This window comes from Schistocerca americana, chromosome 2 (assembly GCF_021461395.2).
Source record: "Schistocerca americana isolate TAMUIC-IGC-003095 chromosome 2, iqSchAmer2.1, whole genome shotgun sequence".
In the NCBI taxonomy this organism is placed as follows: Eukaryota; Metazoa; Arthropoda; class Insecta; order Orthoptera; family Acrididae; genus Schistocerca; species Schistocerca americana.
The window spans coordinates 435,796,982-435,818,574 of record NC_060120.1 but is presented as its reverse complement, the minus strand read 5'-3'; the positions used below and the strand labels follow the sequence as shown (position 1 = coordinate 435,818,574).

Genomic DNA, 21,593 nt, shown 5'->3' with positions numbered 1-21,593 from the left:
TTCAGGATGGGCAAGCACTGCAACCGAAGCAGCACTGGGATCGGAATCGCTAAACCTCACCTGGGCTCACAACCACGGAGCTGACGGTGGACGTCACCTCCAACAGTTGATAGCTATGGCCGAAGCTGGCGCTGAAGGGTGAAGGCTTAAAACCAATGAGAATAAATGAACTCAAACATTTTAATGGCATCCTTTATGCTTCACAGGTTTCCAACAGCTACCCTGACTTGACGCAGAGTCCCTCTATTTTATCAATTTGCTTTGCTGCAGGTATTCCAAAAGCACCCAAACAAACCTTAAAATGAATGTGTAGGTAGACCTTACACTAGTAAATGCTCACCAGATCCAAATTGCACAAGTCACAACAGGCAAAATTGTGCTACAAGATTCTGTATCTTGAAGACAGCAAAATTTAAGTTTATCCATCCCAACTGAGCCCCCTTAATTTTGGAAGGAAAACTGTTCTAGCTTTCACAAATTCACTGCTCTCACAGCTACAAACTAATCAAACAAAAAAGAACAATCACTCTTACCTTCCCCAATACTGGAAGTTTTCCCATAAATATGCAACTATTACAATGTTGTATTCAGTTTCTCTAGGATGTCACTTACCTTAACAGCCAAAACCGCTTTAAATACACATTTGGGTAAATATTCCAGTAATCAACACAGAATGTGATTAATTGAAGCCACATATTGAATGGACCAGACTTTTGTGCCACCTGCATATATTGGGCACCTAGGAAATTTACTAGTCAGTCCTAAGGAGTTACACGAGCAGTATGTTGCATATCATATATATGTTAATAAGTTTAACACTTCTCCAGAGTTTTCCAAGAAGAATTGCTTTTTAAGTACTTGAGTAAGAAACATTCCTTCCCCTACTTCCACGTGAAGTGTTAAATGTCATTTCCTTATGGAAATCATCTGATCAGAAGATCTGACAGTGTCACTCTGAAACCAGTGTGCAGTTTTACTTTGATTAAACGAGGTAATCTTTAAAACTTTTTTTAAATGGTTTCTTTCTCGCCATCAAGAATTACCAATCTCTAACATTACTAGACAACTTCAGATCATACAAGGAAATGCACTCTAGTATATCAATAAAACCACTGTCTTGTTGAGATTATGCCAGACAAACCTTTTTCCAACTTATTCCAGTACACACTATCTCCATCACAGGTCTTTCTAGAAATCGTATTTTACATCTTTGATCATGTTATTGTGTACTCTGTATGTACTTACATTTATTTAAATCACTTATAAAGTGATGGCAACATGATATATAAAATGCTAAATTAAAAACTTTCTCAAAGTGCTAATAGAAAATTACCTTGGCAGCTGGAATAAATTCCAGTTCTCCAACAAAATGGTACATTCTGCTCCAATATGAAATTGTATACTTCACTTGACCGAAACAGTTAAATCTAACATTAAAGTTTGGCAAATATCTACTTTTTAATAATTTCATCTTCCCAATAACAGACAAAGCTAGTGTATTCTGTAAGTTACACACACACACACACACACACACACACACACACACACACACACACGAAAGGTTCTTGTATTTCACTGAACTAACACACATGATTAAAATTATTTTTCATGTAATAAGAGTTTTAAATTTTTACTGACAACTTTTCTCTGAAATGCAGCTGTGTATTAAGCACTGTTTCAAAACAATATTACAAACAACATGGAAATACTTCTCTCATCTTCCAACATACATTAAATACAAAAAGCACAGGGTAGGCCCTTGAGTATGTACAGTAAGTTTTGGAACACAAATGAAGGGAACATCACATTTTTAAAAAATTAGGGTTTTAACAAATCTGAATATCAGGATCCATAATGTATGAAGATCACATTCACCAGTCTTCACCTGAAACAGAAATCACAAATTGCACTTTTAAATTTAAACATTTATTGATCAAACAAGTTTTACCAGCATAATAAAATATAGCAATATTCTCCAATTAGCTGACATAAATCTACACAACATTAGAACAGCCAATCTGCCCATAACTGAAGTGTCATTGCTGAAGGTCCCTGAATATCAGTTAACAGATACTAGTCAACAAAATCTAAACTTAAGATGGCAGTAAAGTGGACTAATAAACATGTTTAGCCAATTTTTAAATCTCACAGCAAATCTTTAATATACACAAAGTTTAAAGCACAAAAAGGCAGATTATGTGACATCCACAAATTGTTACTGTGGACTAATTTGCATTAGTTGAACAGAGTTATTCATTTTTTAAATCTGCAGCACAAAGCAGTTAGGATTCTGACAACTTCCTAAAAATCTTACATTTTAACATTTTCCTTCCCTAGCAGCACAGTTCACATGTTAACCCATAAGTCACTTGAGCTCTGGCAAATAGGTTTGCAATTGGTCTAAATTTTCTTCTGGTTCATGTAATTTACATTCCATAAACTAAAGAATCATGTCTACACAAATTAGCTTGTTACAGTGACATTCTGTAAGTAATAAATTTCTCTGAACATTTCCTTCATATTACAAAGTCATAAGAGTATGTTTCTAGTGTCTTACACTCTGTTTACTATATACTTTATAAATGTGTTAATTCACCATAAATTAACCTTCCAGCCACAGGTGACACAGATGTATGCATTCAGCTCTTAAGTTAATTTTGTGGGGCCCACCATGATATAGGACAATTTCTGCTCTGTTCTTTTACACCTTCTATCCCACTCGTACATACATTTTCACGGCAGCAATTTTGTAACCACACTCCCAGGCTTGTGTATGGGATTTTGCTTTAAGATATACAACACTCGGAAAATTTATTGACAAGTTTAGTCTACTTTTATAACATTTTGATTTTCCACATTTACTACGTCATTTAAATTTTATGTCAATTAAAAATCAAATCTGAAGTTAAGATTTTGGTTCTCTTGTTATATTCCTATAATTGCATCCTTATAACTGTTCTAATCAACAAAAATGTTCTGTGAATATTCATGGAAAAATCTGAAAATCACCCACTGTATCACAGGTAATTAATGTCCTGCTCTTAGGTAGCAATATATAATACTAAACATTTGAGAGGACTGATTCGCCAATTTTATATCACATTTCTGTAAGCATATAATGCAAATCAATGGCAACCTTTAAATTTTGACACTGTTCTTTTAATGTATAGTAAGCTGTGCATATTGCATCAGCTCAGACTTTTAACCACATAATGACTAGTCCAAAATGAGTGTGTGACAGTGACAGCTCAGTAGCATCATCTTTCTGTTAAGCTGCCAAAGGAAGCTAGCCAATGAGACTGCTTGAGGAGTTAGCACGGAACACTGCTGCACTGCAGAATCAATGCGCACCTGTCTGAAACGTACCAGTGTGTCATGTAACTGGTACTGTCGTTTCAGCTTTTGTGTAACAAGAAGTTTATGATTATTTTCATCTTATTTAAAACCATATCCAGTGGGAAGAATGGTAAAAACTTATTGTGAAGTTAAACAGTGGAAGAATAGCATGCTACGTAGCAACACCAGCAAATTCATATGTTCAGTGAGGGACAACTTTAAGAAAAAACTAAAAAGATGAGCCAGTTCCTGTTAGTTACATTTTTAAGAGGACTGGCAACAGTTTTGAAAGTAAACATAACATTATTGTAACAATAGAGAAAGAACTATAAAACACGAGTGGCACAAGGCTGCAGGAACCATGAAAAAAGTGGCTGAGAAAGAACCAAGTGACAAATTTGGACAATTTTCAAAAAGCCAGTTGTATTACAACAGAAGGTAACATCCCACACTAAATTACTTGTGTCAGTTAGCAGCAAATTTTTATTGCTTACAGTACTCAAAGACAGGCTTCAGCAACTCCGTTTAGCATTTAAAATTTAACAAGACAGCTGTTGCATGGCAGTGCAGAATTCTGCACAGGATCACAGGTACAGTGAAGTACAATGTGGCTAGATGAAACCTGTGTTAATACCAGCCCTTCATTACACACAGGCTGGAGTGATGAAAGGCTCTATGCGACAATGTCAGTGCCTGTTGGAAAAGGATGGTGTATTATTTTACACATATGCACATCAGACAGTTTTATGCCAAAGTGCCTGTTATATTTCAGTCAGAAGAAGACATATGATTATCACAAAAAGATAAGTAGTGTAGTTTTTCAGAAGTGGTTGAAGACATCACTAGTGACAAATCTGACAAGACCCTCAATGGTTGTTATTGATTATGCCCTGTATCAGTCAGTTCATGACAAACTTTGGCAACAAGAAAAACATTCAGTTGTTGAGAAAACAAGATTTGAAGCAAGCTGAATCACTTGAGACTGGGGAAAAAACCACAATTTCCAGCAAACAATCTACCAGACTGCTCAAGAATAGGCATGTACTCATTTGGTTCCTTCCATACTAGTGTAATTTCGATGAGGAATGGGTGCATATTACATTGCTGCAACCACAATATTCATTATCTTTGAAGATGAGAATGTCCTTGTAGAATCTGTCAAGTAGTTAAACCGGCTCAAAAATTGTCATGAACACTGACTCAATAGAAGCAGCCTAAATGGAAGTGAAGGCTGCACAGAAAAAATAATTATACACTCGGGAGAGAGCAGCATAGACAAAAATGTAAGAAATCAGTTTATGCAAGTGGTATTTTTCGATTAGTGTAACTGCAAAATAGTCATGAATTTAGCATGGTACCATGTCATTGACCAATCGTCATAGTGGCTCTCTCTATATAACTTAAGGAGGTAGATACAGCTACCTGAGCTCAAACAATGCAATTTTCAATATTTGTCACCAAAGATTTGGTGATTTACCTTTGCATACATGAAAATTTCAACAATCATTTGGCAGCTTTGTTAATACTTATTACCATATCAGGTGAGTACACCACTGCGTATTTTTCAAAACTTCATGCAGAGTGTTTTGGGGAAGTGTGGTTCATAGGTAAAGGAGACAGCATACAGGACACTAGTGCAGCCTATGCTTGGGTACTGTTCGAGTGCGTCTGGGATCTGCACCAGGTCGGGTTAAAGGCTTTGCTGTGTCTTAAGATGTGGCAGTACTGCAAGTTTCTTTGATTATGGTTACAAAGTAAAAATGTCCACTGCAATGGACACTGCGATTTAGTGCCACAATTTTGAGCATTGGTTCCTAGATGCCTGTGGTGATTATCTTTGCTAATTTTTAATAAATTTGTAACTTACTAAATGGCATCATTCTTATTTGTAATCTCAATCATTTTCTGGAACAATGGTGAAATTGTGAATACCCAGAGAAGTTCATCTCTGAAGATTCTTGAAAATCAAGGAAATTTATCTTGAGCAGAGAGTAAGAAGACTCATTTCTACAGCAAAAATGTTATGACCAAAAGCCAGCCATAACTGCATTGACCAAGCCTGGGTAGCAGCCTATGGATCAATGTGAAAGATGGAAGGAAAGTTCCAGATACAGTTAGGTTCCTTGTCCAGCTGTAACTGGTTGCTACAACAAAAATCTAAATCTACATCAATACTCCGCAAATTACATTTAAGGGCCTGACAGGGGATTCATTGAACCACCTTCAGAATTCTCTTATTCCAATCTCATATTGCACACGGAAAAAACTAACACCTTTATCGTTCCGTACAAGCTCCAATTTCCCTTATTTTATCGTGGTGACCTTTTCCCCAAGTAGGTTGGTAACAACAAAATATTTTCGCATTCGGAGGAGAAAGTTAGTGATGGGAATTTTGTGAGAACATTCCGTCGAAATGAAAAACGCCTTTCTTTTAATGATGTCCAGCCCAATTCCTGTATCATTTCAGTGACACTCCCATATTACACAATAATACGAAACATCTTGCCCTTCTTTGAACTTTTTCGATGTAACATCAGTCCTATCTGATGGGGATCCCACACTGTGCAGAAGTATTCTAAAAGAGGATGGACAAGTGTAGTGTAGGCAGTCTCCTTAGTAGATCTGTTAAATTTTGTAAGTGTCCTTCCAATAAAAGTCTTTGGTTAGCCTGCCCCACAACATTTGTGTGTTCCTTCCAATTGAAGTTGTTCATAATTGTAATTCCTAGATATTTAGTTGAATTTATGGCCTTTAGATTTAAATGATTTATTGTGTAACCAAAATTTAATGAATTCCTTTTAGCACTCGTGGACACTCACTCCTTTTAGTACTCATGTGGATGATCTCACGCTTTTCGTTATTTAGGGTCAACTGCCAATTTTCACACCATTCAGATATCATTTCTAAATCTTTCGCAACTAGTTTTGATATTCTGATGACTTAGTCGATAAACGACAGCCTCATCTGCAAACAACTGAAGACAGCTGCCCAGATTGTCTCCCAAATCACTTATATAGCTAAGGAACACCAGAAGTCACTTCTGTTTTATTTGATGACTTTCCATCAATTACCACAAACTTGAGTTTACAGGATCTGCAAGAGAACTAGAAAGTTAACTGTAAAAACTATTCTTGTACTTCACAGATTTAGGAACTGCAAATATCTGTATTCAGTACAAGATTGAATTAATAATAACGCTCCAAGGAAGACTGTCCTGCAGTACCCTGATTTCAAACTAAGAACTGTATCATTTGTTAAGTCATCGAGAGGAACAACATTCTGAAGACTCCTAAAAGATAAAGGCTGTTGCCCTCACATCACTCACCTACAGTCACCCATTTGCCAGGAATGACAGATGAAAAATAATCTTAGGAAAAGGACAGACTGCTAATCATCATAAAGATGACATTGAGTTAGGAACAGGCACACCAAAAAGACTGTTTCACATTACAGCTTTCAGCCAAAACTTTCAGCAAAGAAAACACATTCACACAAACAAACAGCAAGCACACCTCATGCACAGATTACTACTGCCACTAGCAGCTCTGACCATACATTTCCAGTTAGAGCTGACAGTGGTGATAGTCATCTGTGCATGAGGTGTGGTTGCTTGGGCAAATGTTTTCCTTGCTGAAGAAGGCTTTGGATGAAAGCTATGATGTGTAACAGTTTTTTCATTGTTCCTGTCTGCAACACAACATGTCATTTTCCACGAGTACAAATCTATACTTTCCCTAAAACTGTTGATATTCCAACCCAAGTTTCCGATGTTTAGGTGAAAAAACTAGTATCAGGTGTAAGAACACTGGCCATGAAGAAAACCAAAATGAAGTAACAAGGCTGTTCGGCTTTCCTCTACCATTACAACTACTTTCTTATGTACCACCAGAAATAAAAGAGTCACAACTTGTCTTAAAATTTATAATCCACGTATAAGTGATATCTGCCTAATAAGGCTAGTTAAGGAAACAACCAGTAAAGTACTTTGCATTTTTCACTTTCTAATGGTTACTTGTATGTTACCAACACACATCTTGTCATTATCACCCCTGAAAATTTTTATTTGCAAACTCTAAAAATTTTATGTTTTTAATTTCACCATCTTCTGTTTAACAAATACATAAAAAGTGCTTCCAATAAATTCGTGACAACTGTTGCCAGGTCTCAGTTCTAACTAGTTAATTCAAATATTACATAAATCTTACATTTCTATTGTGAATTATAACAAATCAAACAATGGAAAATCCAGGCTGGAATATAACAATATTATGAAAAGGAAAGTTGCTACTTACCATATAGCAACCAACTGAAACCACAGAGCCAAAAACCTTAATTGTACGAGTCTTGTTGTGCCTATCTGCGACTCAGCATCTCCACTATATGGTGAGTAGCAACTTCCCTTCTCATAATATTGTGGATTATGACACCCTATTTCAGCATACTAGATACTAAATAGTTTTTAATTTTTTGAGTTTATATATAAACTACTAAAAGTAAATAAATTCATGCATGCAAATGGAACCTACATGTTGCCAAGCTTTTTGTTTTTGACACTACAGAATTCTAGTAGTAGCAACTGGATTTGAGGTGCTGTAAGCCCCATCTAACAACATTGCCACCTGGCCATTTTAACTGTCAATATCCATCATTTGTCTCACGGATTGTAGTACTGTGGATACAACTGTGCAGATCTCTACACAGGTGATGCCAAATGAGACTGTCACTTCAAAGCACGGAAAGAATAATCTATTTTTTTTATATGCGCCCGAAAAATGAGACTAAATCAAGGAAGAAAAATTTCCCGAATCTAAGCCGCTCCTGAAATTTGAGACTAAATTCAAGGTGAGAAAAGTTTTAGACCCCCCCTCCAAATCAAAAAACAGTTGGTCCATTGTAACATGAAACACAATTGAGGTCGAATGGATGAAGATACAGCTACAGTAGTTTGGTTCGAATCTTAAGCTTAACAGTTACCAGGTAGCCATTGCTATGTGTCAGGTTCTCCATCCGTATTTATACGGGTACCCTTCCTTTTTCGTGTGCTTCATCTGGTTTGAATCGATTGCTTATTTTGCTTTGATCTGGTAAGTGCCGTTCTCTTTGTTATATGTGTTTATGTCACTAAGATGAAAATGCATTATTGTACTGTGTCATGCATTGTTTGTCACATTCTGATAATGCGTGTTTACGACCTGTCGCCGCGCGCGGCAAGGCTTGCTTTTGTGCGCGCTACCGCAGCTTACAATTAAAAAAAAAAAGAGGAATTGTCTCATAAGTGAAACAATGGCGAGAGTCTGCTATTTGTTCTTACTTACACTGCTGCTTTCTTTGATAATGATCAACAAGAACCAAATGATAGAAGATTTTCTGAACGAGGGTTTAGCGAAACTTTCTCCGTTTGAAAATCTTTGCAGACGACATTCTGCACAGAAATTAGGGTCATCTTAGATTTAAAAATCTAGTCAGTTGCAGTGCTTAGTTTCTGACTGTATCACTATCACGAATATAAACATGACATTATATGTATTTTTCCGTGTTTGCTGTTCTAGTTTCGTAGTTTATTAGGCAGACAGGATTTAAATGAAATAGCAGCAAACACGAAATAATGCATGGCATAATGTTTACATTCTTCTTCATTCTCTACCTTTAAATTTATTTACTGACGCAGAGATTTTGGCACCAGTACTTATCTTTGTGCCTGCTAAGCATACCTGTGTAGCGCGACGTATATATGACAGCAGAAGTTCGTTGTGGCGACACCTACCAACATTTTTCAGAATTTCCACTTATTTTGCACTCGATTTTAAGCCGCAGGCGGTTTTTTGGACTACAAAAACCGGAAAAAAGTGTGGCTTAGATTCGAGTAAATACGGTAAACATACAGAGGAAAATATGTAGCACATATTGTCTGTAGTGAATAAAGAACTATTATGTGGGGAGTTAAGCCACTAGTAATCTTTCTCACAGATCAACAGTACACCAGCTTATCCAGTTCTCTATATTCTACAGAGAATTTTCCTGTTAAAGAGAGAAACCTTCCTCTTATAATGAACTTGTCACAAATTGTGAAGATAGTGAAGCCATTTATGTTTTGTATGATCAGTCCTCTTCAGTATTTCATATTTGCAGGAATGTTTTGCATTGGTCAAGGTATACTATACGAAATTTGTGTGTAAATGGTGGAAGCACTTGATTTCAATGCTGCTACCAATGAGAATGACTCAAAAAACTGTTTCCACATTTGCTAAAATCCCCACAAAGCACCTGGAAGGTATTGCCACATTTTCATACTTAACATATATAAAAGCTTAATGAGAGTATCTACAAGAGACTTACCTTTTTGATTAATATTTAAAACTTTTCTTCATCCAAACCGTGTTTAAAAAACATCATAACTGGGACACTTTCTCCATCTATATCCCTGTATTCCAATAATGCTACCATACCATCAATATCCATTGATTCACCTTTAACAGAAAAACATCAGCTTAAAAACTCTAAGAGACACAGACCAGCAAAATATGTATTAACTGTTATTGTAAAATTAAGGGGAAGTGAAATTTTAACATACACTCAACACCCTGTCACATACACAATCCTTAGTTCAGTGACTGCCAATTGTACAAACTCACCAGCAGTCAGTTAAGCTCTGTTCTTGGAATAGCACAGGAAATGCTGTTTACCAACCCACAATACCAACTAAACTGACTAAAATTGCAAGATAATTAACCAGCAATTAAGAACCAGGTTAGTGTGTTTAACTGGAGAAAGTTTTGACAATGGCAGGAATAGTGATAGAATCAGCCAGAGACAATACTTGGGCAGAATTATTGGTTAGAATGAGGAACAAAAAGGAAGTGAGATCACTCCAACTACTTTGAAGAAAATGACAATTCCAAATTTGCATCTTTATTTTGTTTGTTGAACAAAAACTGAATTCGTCTTTTCGATCTCTTATGTGAGAAACTGTAGCAAATGACTGACGGCATATACTGTTCACAAGCATATATTGTTTATCTGTAATAATATTTGATATCTGTACCTCATGAATGATATTGCATTTTTTATATAAACTAGGTGCAAAACAATGATAATTCTTGCTAAAATAGTCTCATTTATTTGGTGCGTGTTACAACTGCTGCAATATTAGAACTAATAAAATCAAAATGCATAAAAATCTTTGGCAGTAATTACATTAACACCCTTTTTGTATTAGACAACATTATGATTTCTAATGTAATGAAAAGTTTGGTGGTACAATAATGTCCAGAGTTCCCCGAGCCACATCTAGGGCACAAAGTATTTTTAACTTGCCTCCTTTTGGGACAACTACTTTCCACCTTTTAGTGGAAATATTGGTACCACAAGTCTTAATACTACTGAGCAACAAATTTGTCTCACATCTAGCATTATTCCCATTAACATGTAAATTAATTGGGTTTACTCAAACCAACTTTAACACAGTAACATTAACAGTAAAGTCAGCAGGTACTTTTTGCTTTTTTTAAAAAAAAGCTGCACAATATAGCTTCTGTATCTCTCAGTATTACCTACACAAGCAAATCAAAATTTATCATGATAGATATCTGTATAATAAAGGCACAGTTACTCATCATTCAGCTAACAAGACTTGTTATTGAACCTATGCAATCTAATTAGTGGAAGGAGAGGGTGGCAAGCTATGTCTAAATTTCTCTGTAAAAATTCCCTCTTGTCATTCTTTTCCTTCTTTAAGAAATGGCTGTTCCACCAATGAACCAGCTACTATTGACACTCACTCAAGATACTTTCCCTCTGGTTAATTCATTCTTTCCATTGGAGACATCACTGGTATTGACAAGGGGACAACCATTGCCTTACTAAAAGTGACACACACACACACACACACACACACACACACACAGTTGTTAATTATTTCAGTTCTCTGATGTGATTAAATGAAAATGTTAACATTTTTATTGTCAAACCATTTGTTTTAATTTTAATTTCTATCCAAATTTTGAGTTTTGTGCTCCTTTTTTAACTGATACAGTTCTTTCACCTTCTCTGGTTCTTGTCATGCTACTTTTGAAGCAGCAACATTAGCAACTCTGCTAATTCTTTCGCATTTGAGAAAAGGCATTTTTATTCCAGAAACAAAATTGTTAAGCTGAGATCATTAGAAAAGAAGGAATACAGTAAAGGTGTTAATAAATCTCTAGTTACTTCCCCCTCCCTCCTAGATTACATGTAGTTGTTCCAGATGATTGCACAAGCAAAAATTATGTATTAAATAGTTACTGTTCCTCAAATATTCAGGATTAGTTGCAATAACCTTTAATTTGAATATACGCCATAAGAACATTTCTACCCAAGCAATATAAAAAAGATTATGCTTGTTCATTGTAATTGTTGGCATCTTATTCTTCATATGTGCCCCAATATGAATAACAACTACAGCATAGAAACAGGATTTACTGTATATACACCAAAAACTGAGAAGTTCATGCACAAATAATGTTCCATAATTCAGCAATGGCATTTTCTGTAGAACATCCATTGCCACTGTAAAGAATTAATCATTTTAAGTTGTAAATATAACCGCAAGCTACGAGGGTAATCCCAAACGTAAGGTAGCTTGCCACCATGCTGTTCAGAAAGTTATGAACCTCTTCTTTCACCTCGTCGTCTGAGCTGAATCGCTTTCCGGCTAAATGTTATTTTAACCTAGGGAACAGGTGATAGTCACTGGAAGCCAAGTCAGGACTATAGGGTGGGTGGGTGATTATGTTCCACTAAAACTGTTGCAGGAGAGCAACGGTTTGCGAGCGATGTGTGGGCGATCATTGCTGTGGAGAATGTGTATGCCCTTGCTCCACATTCCTCTTCTCCAGTTCTAAATTACCCGCTTTCAGTTTTTTCAGTCTCTCAGTACCTGTCATCATTAATTGTGGTCCCAGCAAGTCAGCTCCAATGACGAGCTGCAAGAAGAGGTTCATAACTTTCTGAACAGCATAGCGGCAAGCTGGTATGACATGGGCATACAAAAACTGCCACAGTGTCTACAAAAATGCATCGACAGAAATGGTAATAATGCCAAAAAATAGCTAAATGTTCAAGTTGTAAACTGATTTAAACCGTTGTAGAAATAAACAGGTCTATGTACTTATAAAAAAATATGAGACCTCACTTTTGCGATTACCCTTGTAGATAACACTTTCCAGAAGTGTCCATCAGATCTCCATGTGTGTCAGTTTGTTGGAAATTCTGGAAAGACCAACTATTTCATAAAGCAGACAGCATTTCACATTTGCTACTATATGAAGTAGCCTACTTACAATTCATCTACCATACGGCTATCTTTGGACTGTCATCTAGTCTAGAAATGTTGCATCTGAATTTAACTGATTTATGCAATCTTGTTGACAACTCTATGAAATAACGTATATTTTTGTAAATAACTAATATTTCATGCCTCTGAATCATCAATGTGGAGCCTCTTACCTTTTGTGGGCATTTTATTTACCTTTCTTTAAATCTTACATTTGTTGTAGCTACTCTGTTAACCTATATAGTTGTGCACCATTTTCCCCACACTAGCCAGAAATTTAGAAAGCTCTCTTACTGGTCAAACAACAAATACTTGCCCCTTTAATTTCAAGACAGAACATTATGCTGTACACACAAGTAACTTTGAAGTTTAGTTAAATGTTTTGTGCTCTCTTCACTGCACGAGACAGCATCAGTTTCCACATTGTCTTCTAGGCTCCAACACACAGCACAGACCAGCCTCAAGTGAATAGTTTTGCAACTGAACATTTATCGCTCATGTCTGACATGTTATTTCTGCAAACGACTAAATAAGCATGAAATGACCTAAGTGTAACTTCCCAGTAAGCTCTTAGTTTGTTGCCAATGTAACCAGATGAAAGCACTATTCCAGGAATAGCTAACCATGGAATAAAATGGCAGCATACAATGCACACTCCTAGTTGTGTTTAGCCTATTCCTCTGTTAGCTACCCCTGGATTTATCCCAAACAGTACAATCTGCCCTTAAGGATAAGAAAATTTAAGGTACCGATGTCCACATTATAAAGCAAAATGTGAAAATGAGATTCCTTCCATACTACTGAAAATGTAATCAGTTCATAACATTTTATTATTAATGGTTTCTCAGAAACTAGGAGAGAAAGGCCTGAGAAGGTAAAGAAATTAATACCAGAAACATCAAAAATAAGATTTATATTGGGCAAGAAATAAATTGGAATGAAGCTTTACTCAACAGTTACACATGTTCATTTTATTTCTGAATCTAAATTGAGCAAACTAAATCATCACTAAATGATAGAATCGCTGCTCACTGCACTGAATAACCAAGAACAAAAGCAGTAACTAATTACAAGATAGCTATGAGCAAAGGTCTATCATTGGTACAAATGAACATATTTTTGGTCTCTGTATGCACGTAGTATTAACAGTACACTGATCAGAGGTATCAATATCCTGTAATGACAAGACAATTTAATATATTGCTCAAATCAACTGCACTTATTCAACAACCATAATGCTTTAAAAAGTATATTTTTACTATAAATGTCCATCAACGCTTTTCTTGTTCAATTTTTCACTTTTCCTCTATATTTTTAACCATGCAAGCAAATTTGCACATAGGTAACATGTTTAAAATGGAGACCACACTTCTTAGTATTGCTTCCTACATTTAGTGGGGATTTTTTGCACTGTTTATTAGACAGCAAATATCCTCAGGTGTTAAGTCCTGCATTATGTATATGGCAATTTATGTGCAATCTCTGACATCAAACAACTATCTTAAATTCATAAATGATCACAAAGTAATACGAAACTCCACTTCTAACGATTATTTGAACAAAAATTTTAGATCTGATGTGACGCCCTGAGCAACAAGTATGGGCTTACTTCGTTAAAAGTAAAAAAAAATAGTCTCCAGCACATTACTGCAAAGAGAAGTGGGTAAAGAGCAGAAGAGTGTACATGTGAACTGGACAAATATTCACTCTGGTGACTTAAGCATGACAATTGAGGAGCGTGAAACCGAAACTGCAAAATTTTGCATGTGGAGCACCTCTGCAAGCTGCTAGAAACTGAAATTAGGGACACTGAAAATGGAAAAACAAGTTTAGAAAACATGACCTCTGTTGTGGGGCCTGAGGCTAAGATACTCAAAATTTGTAGTATGAGAATGTTAATCTATAATAATTTTGAAGTTGCATAAACTTTTTACAAAAACAGACATGTCATGAAAACTAATCTCTGCATAACTACAAACTTCTTAAATATTTTGCAATTTCAAGAACCACTGATTTGTTTTGAAATAATGTGTCACCAGATCCCAGATAAAATGGTTTTGCTAACCTCACCACTGCAGAAATTCAATTACACCCAATACTCCAGACTCAGTTTCCCAAGCAAAAAAGCAATATCACTGCAACATTCTACAATTTGCAAGAAAGCTGTCACTTTATATTCCCCACATACATAGATACACATTATATAGATACCGTGTTACAGTTCCCTTCAGGTTTTCATTTTCTGCTGTCTCATCTCAATAAAAGCAACAAACTCTTAAGCAAAGAAGTGTATGCATGAAATGCTTTAACAATGAGGCACCTGTGGACGAGCATAGCACTTTCTACTGATTTGCCCACACTTGTTCCCATGCATCTGCAACTGTGCAGGATTCCACCATGTGGATACACTAACAGTGTTTACTGAATCTGAATCCCTGTAGGTTGATCATCTTCTGACTGCCTCCAGATTCTGGCTGCAGTCTTTTGTGTTGATTCATAATTTGATCTTTTGTAGTTCTCTTTCATGTTCAATTTTGTTGTGGAGGGCATCTGCCAGTTTTAAGTATGATGTTCCTAACACAAGGCAGTGTCCCCACAGAATAAAGGAAAATTTTCATGCACTTAATCCATATGCCTGTGAGAAGTTCAAGTAACACCACTAATGGTACCCAAGTGAAGAGTTAATATAACCCACTTAGCATCTCAAGAATGTCAATATGCTGTAGATTATCACCACCGGATGGAACTGATACTGCAAGGTGTTAAGCCACATTGTTGGCCCCATTCTGCTACACAATGTTTCAGTGAATGGACTAAATACAAGCAATGTTCATGATCTAATTATTTTGAATACAAACTGGTCTGGTTGATAAAGTAGTGTGTGTGTGTTCCAGATTACAATATATTTTAGGTTCTAAAGCATTAACTTAGCCAATTACCTCACAATGACAATTTAGAATTTTCGTGCAAATGGCCTATTTCCTGTCTCCTTTGGCAAAGCAAGGCCTGCCATCCACATTACTATCTCTGCAGAATAAAATTTCAGGCAATATTTTACTTAATTTGATTTAGCACAGTAACTGTGGTATAACTGATTATTTCATAGCAGCTGGGACACCACTGTTCACCACAGATAAGCATTTGGCAAAAAGTAGGAGGAAAAAAATGTCTGTAGCAGCAATAGGGTTAATGTCAGGGAGGTTTCAACAAAACTACACTGGCAGCAGAATTTTGCCTCCAGGTTAAGCCGAGACACTTTTCCTTTTTTTTTTTGTTCAAATAGGGTTCTCACACATCCCAGTGAGAAGTGTTGAAATGCGCTACACACATTAAGTGTTCGGCGACTGTTTACAGCATCATTATTTAGGTTCATATACAACAATCTTCGTTAACATGTTGACACAGCAACAAATAACAATGGAGTGTGTTATCACTTCCTACTATTTTATTCAATTTAGGACTCAAGCCATTCTACTAACTCATTATTCTAGGCACTGTAAGGATTAGAATCTTTTACATAATAAGTCAGGTCTTTGTTCTGTGGTAAACAACTTCATGAAACTGCAAAACTTTATACTTTTGTCCAGTTAAAATTAGTTACATGGGACCTCACACGGGATCCAAGTAACTCTTAAGTGCAGCTCTATGTGCCTATAACTCTTCATTTTTTGTGCTCTAGCACAAGGCTTACTACAACAACCCATAATATACAATAATTATTATTAAAAGCAGTAAAAAGTGTTATGCTCACACCAGTAGCATTCCCTCTTGCAATTATGAAATAGCTTAAGATATATGCCCGCTAACAATTAAGGGTTCAATACAAACAGTAACCTACAATTTAGCAAGGATTTGTCAGTCAAGATTTTTGCTATACTTTCAGATACACCACACTGATAACTAGTTCCATTTTTATCATTAGAAGAAAGTGTCTAGTATATTTTTGGTTCTGTTCTTGCCTTAATATAGCCAGCAGAGCATGCAGCAATTCAAAAATACTAATCTCTTAGATCACACTTTCTCCATCAATCTCTTCAATTTCTTTAAAAGATTATAGTGAACTTGGAACGTAGTGTAACTTTACCTGTGAAAAACTGCAGGTCTTTGAACCTTCCAAGGATATCTTTCATTACTTTGTTTGTGTTATTCTTGAACACATTAACTTGTTCTGGGTCTTTTTCTTCAAGTTTTTGCACTAACCTGAAACAGATTCACAAGTATATTACTGTACCTCATAAGCAACAAAATTTGCACCTATTTCAGCATAACAAAAGGAAATTCTGTTTCTCAATATTTTGTTACAATTATAACACAACCTGGATTAGTTACTATTGCAGTTATATCAAAATGAGAAAGGCTTTTCGTATCTCTACAGTTTTTCTTGGGCCTACAGAAAAGAAAGTGCAATCAAAAGTGGTCAAATTTACAGGTACAATCACAAACAAGAAGAATTTTTAAGTCATAGCTAAAGACTACAATGCATTACACTTCTGCACCTGTGTATGTCAGATGCTCTCAAAATGTTTTATCAAGTTGGTCAGCATCAAGAAGGTACCAACATGTTGGTAACAGCCCTACATTTGATGCTTGTGTGCATGCATTAGGTGGTGCACCTCATCTGTCTCCACAAACAATTATCTGATTACATTTATAATTTGAGACAGCAACATCCTGAGACATTTACTTTTCTTGCAATCCAAAGAAAATTCTAAGCACTTCACTACTCTCTCAAAATAAGCTGCTGGTATATCACTTTTAGTTCTCCAAATAACCCACTACATTAGAATGTATGCTTCAAGGTATTTATGAAGCTTCTTGTGATGGTATATTTACATAAAATTCTGTCTCTTCCCACATCAGATGTAGATTAAAGACTAGCTTTAGGAAAATATAATTGCCTTCATTACACGCACCCATCATAACTGTTGCTGCTGCAGCAAGTCTTGTATATCAAATAATTTGCCTGGCATTGCAACAGTCACTGAAGTTTTGATGTCAGAAAGTGTGTCTACAATGTCATCAACATCATTGAAAATATTTCTCATAGCATGACAATCAAAACAAGTTAATCAGTTATTCCAGACAATGGAGATATTCAATAGATCAATGACAGCAAAAAATATTTGAACATGTTTTAGTTTTTGGTATTTACACTTAAACTGTAAACTGGTATTTTTGTAGATAATAATTGTGTGCTACCAGTATCTGAAGACTTCTCAACATATAGACTCAACAACTAGATAACTACCAACGAGGCAGCCAGATTAGGTGACTACCAGCCACTGATCTGCACATTTCTAACATTCTCTTTCCATCTCTGCTATGTTATGGAACCAATCTTTAAACACCATAGGTGCAGTTTAAGTAGTTCATAGGCATGTGTGCAACAGCATTAAATTTGAAGAGCCAAATGACTACACAAAAGTCTCAAACTGCTTGAGGGGGCTGCAGGAACCAACCACTAAAAAGAAAACTAAGCAAAGTCATAAGTGCTTCTGATGGTTTCCATGACTCCGGAAAGGGCCCAACATTTCATTTTTAGGTAATCTTATGACATACGATCAGGGGCTGACAACTTCATATGACAAAACATAACTGCTAATCAGTATGTTCAGAAGGTACAATATGTAGTAATGCTTATAAAAGTAGGGCAGTTTGCCAAGACCCAAGAAAATAGGGACATCACCTGAAACAAGACCAAGTATAAGCCAAGCTATCTTACATTCTGATAAAGGAATTAAAATGTCCAGGGAGCCTAGGATAGTTCTGTGTTTTGGGCATGTCTACTAACAGTACTAATTACTAGAACTGCAAGAGATAAGCAATGGCCAACAATACCCACTTTTAATATACATTATATCACTACTTTAAAACCTCATGTCACTGATCATCTCTGCAGAAATGAACTCTAGTGTCATTTGACTACCAATGTGATTTTCTTTGCCCTCACTTCTTACCCTGCACAATGTTTACTCCAAAGTTGCACCTATAATAATTCAAAGATTACAAACCTTTCTGCAGTACAAGATCTTAATCAAAAAATTTATCTGAAGACATCTAGTGTTGCTCAGTCTGCCAAGGATATCATCAGCATGATTATGTAAATTCATGCGAAACCAAGGTTATGAATCATCCCAGCAACACTCTTAAAAAAAAAAGTATTTACAATATATTCAGACTGCTCCTACAAACAAGGCCTATATGACTATTGGGATCCCAAGAGTTATTTCTATAGAAGATAGGGAAATACAGAAGCGTCCGATCCCACCCGTCTGCTTTGACCCACGACGTCACAAATATGGCGGAAACAAACAAACACACACACACACACACACACACACACACACACACACACACACACACACACACACACTTTCCACAAGAAGCCTAATGACACTAATGGGCCAAGCACGGGAAATGGGGTGTTTTGGGTGGGGGGCAAACTAAATATAAACAAATTTAGACGCCTTGCGTAGCTACAACGTGTAAGTGAAGACAGCCATGCATGAATACCCACCCACCTCCCCAGGGGTCGTAACCCCTGCAACCCATAGAAGATAAAGATGCTTCAGTAGCTGATTAGTGTTTTTTGTCTTTTTAAAAAAAAATCTCACGGGATAGGACGAACAGATCAGAAAGATAAATATAATAAACTAAAACAGAAATTCGAGGAAACAGATAATTAAAATAAGTAATAAATGTTTTCAGATTTTTAAAAAATCTCACGAGATAGAACGAACACATCAGAAAAGTAAATAAAATAAGACAAAACAGAACTGGAGACAGCCACACTAAAACCAAACTCCGCGCCATCATGACGTCACACACGACAACACCCTTACGTCACGGGTCAAAGCCGACGCGTGGGATCGGACGCTTCTGTCGACCCGAAGATAGAAAATTCTTACAAACCTACTAGCCTTATATATTAAAATTATTCTTGCAATTTTAACGAGTGCAGCTATAATTAAGCTGATCACTTGTGACTAAACTACACAGTAACCCAAAGTCATTTTACTATTGTCACTAAAACAGCTTTAGTAAATGTGCCTTAACTTCCTATTGATAAAGTAAACATACTTAACACCTGGTGTCCCCTTTTTCAAACAGATGACCATTTAAATCTCTACATAACTAAATATGGACTTTTCCACTAACTATGACCATCTGTTATGACAGAGCAATACACTGGATTCACTAATTATCCTTTTACTTATATTTCATGACCAAGTTAAACAACATCTTCACTGAGCCATTAAACAGTTAAGTACTTCAGACATAGCAATAACTGGGATACAACAGTTTTACAATATACAGGTTCCTATAACTTACTTTTTCATGTAGTCCTTCAAATAGGATGTGTAACTCTTCTTATCAGAAAATGCATATGTTTCTGCCAGCCTATGGTTGAGCACTATGTCTACACCAGACTCAACAGCTTCGTCTGTTCCCTCTCCAGCTTCTTCAGCAGATGGGTTGAAGCCTTCAATCTGGACATCCCCCTGTTTCCTTGTAACGTGCTAAAAATAAAAAAATAAAAAAAATTAAAGGAAATCTCACTTGATGTAATCACAGAAAATGATAGCTAAAACTAAAAAGGAACCGACCATTTTTGAATAGAAGTACAATGGGTGGAATGTATCAATACACTGACTCCACATTCAAGATACCTTTTCCTCTGAGTCAACGAAATACAATAGAAACCTAATAATTAATTTAATCATGCACTGATAAACAGATGTAAGCCCTAATATAGGTGGCTAGGTTATATCATTCAATAAAAAGTATTAACCTAACTGCCTACCAGATTGGCTATTTTTATTGCATACATTGCTACCAGAACTTCACATCGAAATGCTGGCTATTAGAGTATGCAACTTATTACAGATACTAATACAACTTTACCTTCCCATACACTTCGTACAGCACCTCGTCCACGAGTTTTACTTTGTAGGTGTCCGAAAACATTTCATCACCTAAAAAAAACAGTACATGTAGTTACTCACAAACATTCCACGACCAAACAAACTGCCTGCCACAGGCACATGTGATTGAAGTAAGACGACACACATACTGTCATTTAATAATGACTACAAAAGCATAGAAACAACAAAGCGAGACCAAACTACGCCGTACGAAAAATATAATAAAATAATACACCTGTGAAAATATCCTTGTAAATCCTCATTTTGAAAGATGAGAGAAGACTTTCTGTAAGTCCACTGGGCACTACACCACTCACACTCACCACCTCCACCGGAAAGAACACTAGCGGTCTGCGTTTATTACTACATCACATCCGTATATCGTTGCCAACACAAGAACTAGAAAACCCATAGATTACATATTTCGGTTATTTAAATAGATATCGTACCATATTCCTCCCAATTGAAGGATAAAACATCTGAGCGATTGTTTTAAAGACATAAAGCAAAATACAAATCCTCTTGTTCTTTAGTTTATGAAGAAAATAACGTGTGTTTTCTTTCTTCACCCTCTGGTTGGGCCAACTGAAACCTTACCACCTATAGGAGAAGATTATTATTTTTTTTTTCCAGTGTAACACGAAAACCGACGCGTGACTGGTACCATATAGATTTCGTTAACTTTGAATTTCATTCATGGTTAGAATGCAAATAAAAAATTTTTTCTATGCTGACATATTTACATCTACGTAGATACACGGTAAGCCACGGCACGAAGCGTGGCGGAAGGTACCCTGTACCACTACTTGTCATTTCCTTTCCTGTTCCACTAGCAAATACTGTAGGAAAAAACTACTATCTATAACCTCCGTTATTGTTGTTGTGGTCGTCAGTCCAGAGACTGGTTCGATGCAGCTCTCCATACTACTCGACCCTGTGCAAGCTTATTCATCTCCAAGTACCTACTTCAACCTACATCCTTCTGAATGCCCCCGTATAAGCCTAATTTCTCGTATCTTATC

General features: G+C 36.2%; 1 protein-coding gene across 2 annotated transcripts; it reads right to left on the bottom strand.

Moving 5' to 3' along the window:
• Positions 1-1,614: 1,614 nt before the first annotated feature.
• On the bottom strand, positions 1,615-20,965 carry LOC124594962 (translationally-controlled tumor protein homolog). 2 transcript variants are annotated; one of them, XM_047133477.1, is made up of 6 exons: positions 20,807-20,965; positions 20,552-20,622; positions 19,979-20,166; positions 16,731-16,846; positions 9,673-9,803; positions 1,615-1,885 (listed from the first exon to the last, which is right to left on the bottom strand). In XM_047133477.1, the coding sequence occupies exons 1-5, from the start codon at positions 20,832-20,834 to the stop codon at positions 9,688-9,690; spliced, it is 519 nt and encodes a 172-aa protein (XP_046989433.1). In that variant the 5' UTR covers positions 20,835-20,965; the 3' UTR covers positions 1,615-1,885; positions 9,673-9,687. The 2 variants fall into 2 exon arrangements, with proteins under 2 accessions (XP_046989433.1, XP_046989434.1); XM_047133478.1 differs by having other exon boundaries at positions 1,615-1,887; positions 9,676-9,803.
• Positions 20,966-21,593: the final 628 nt, after the last annotated feature.

Bases quoted from the DNA above. Each gene is read 5' to 3' on its own strand.
- LOC124594962 (XM_047133477.1), bottom strand. From the start codon at position 20,834: ATGAGGATTTACAAGGATATTTTCACAG. The intron at 20,623-20,806 runs GTGTATTATTTT...TGTTTTTTTTAG, and splicing joins TTACAAGGATATTTTCACAG to GTGATGAAATGTTTTCGGAC. The intron at 16,847-19,978 runs GTAAGTTATAGG...AATCTGTTTCAG, and splicing joins TTGAAGGACTACATGAAAAA to GTTAGTGCAAAAACTTGAAG.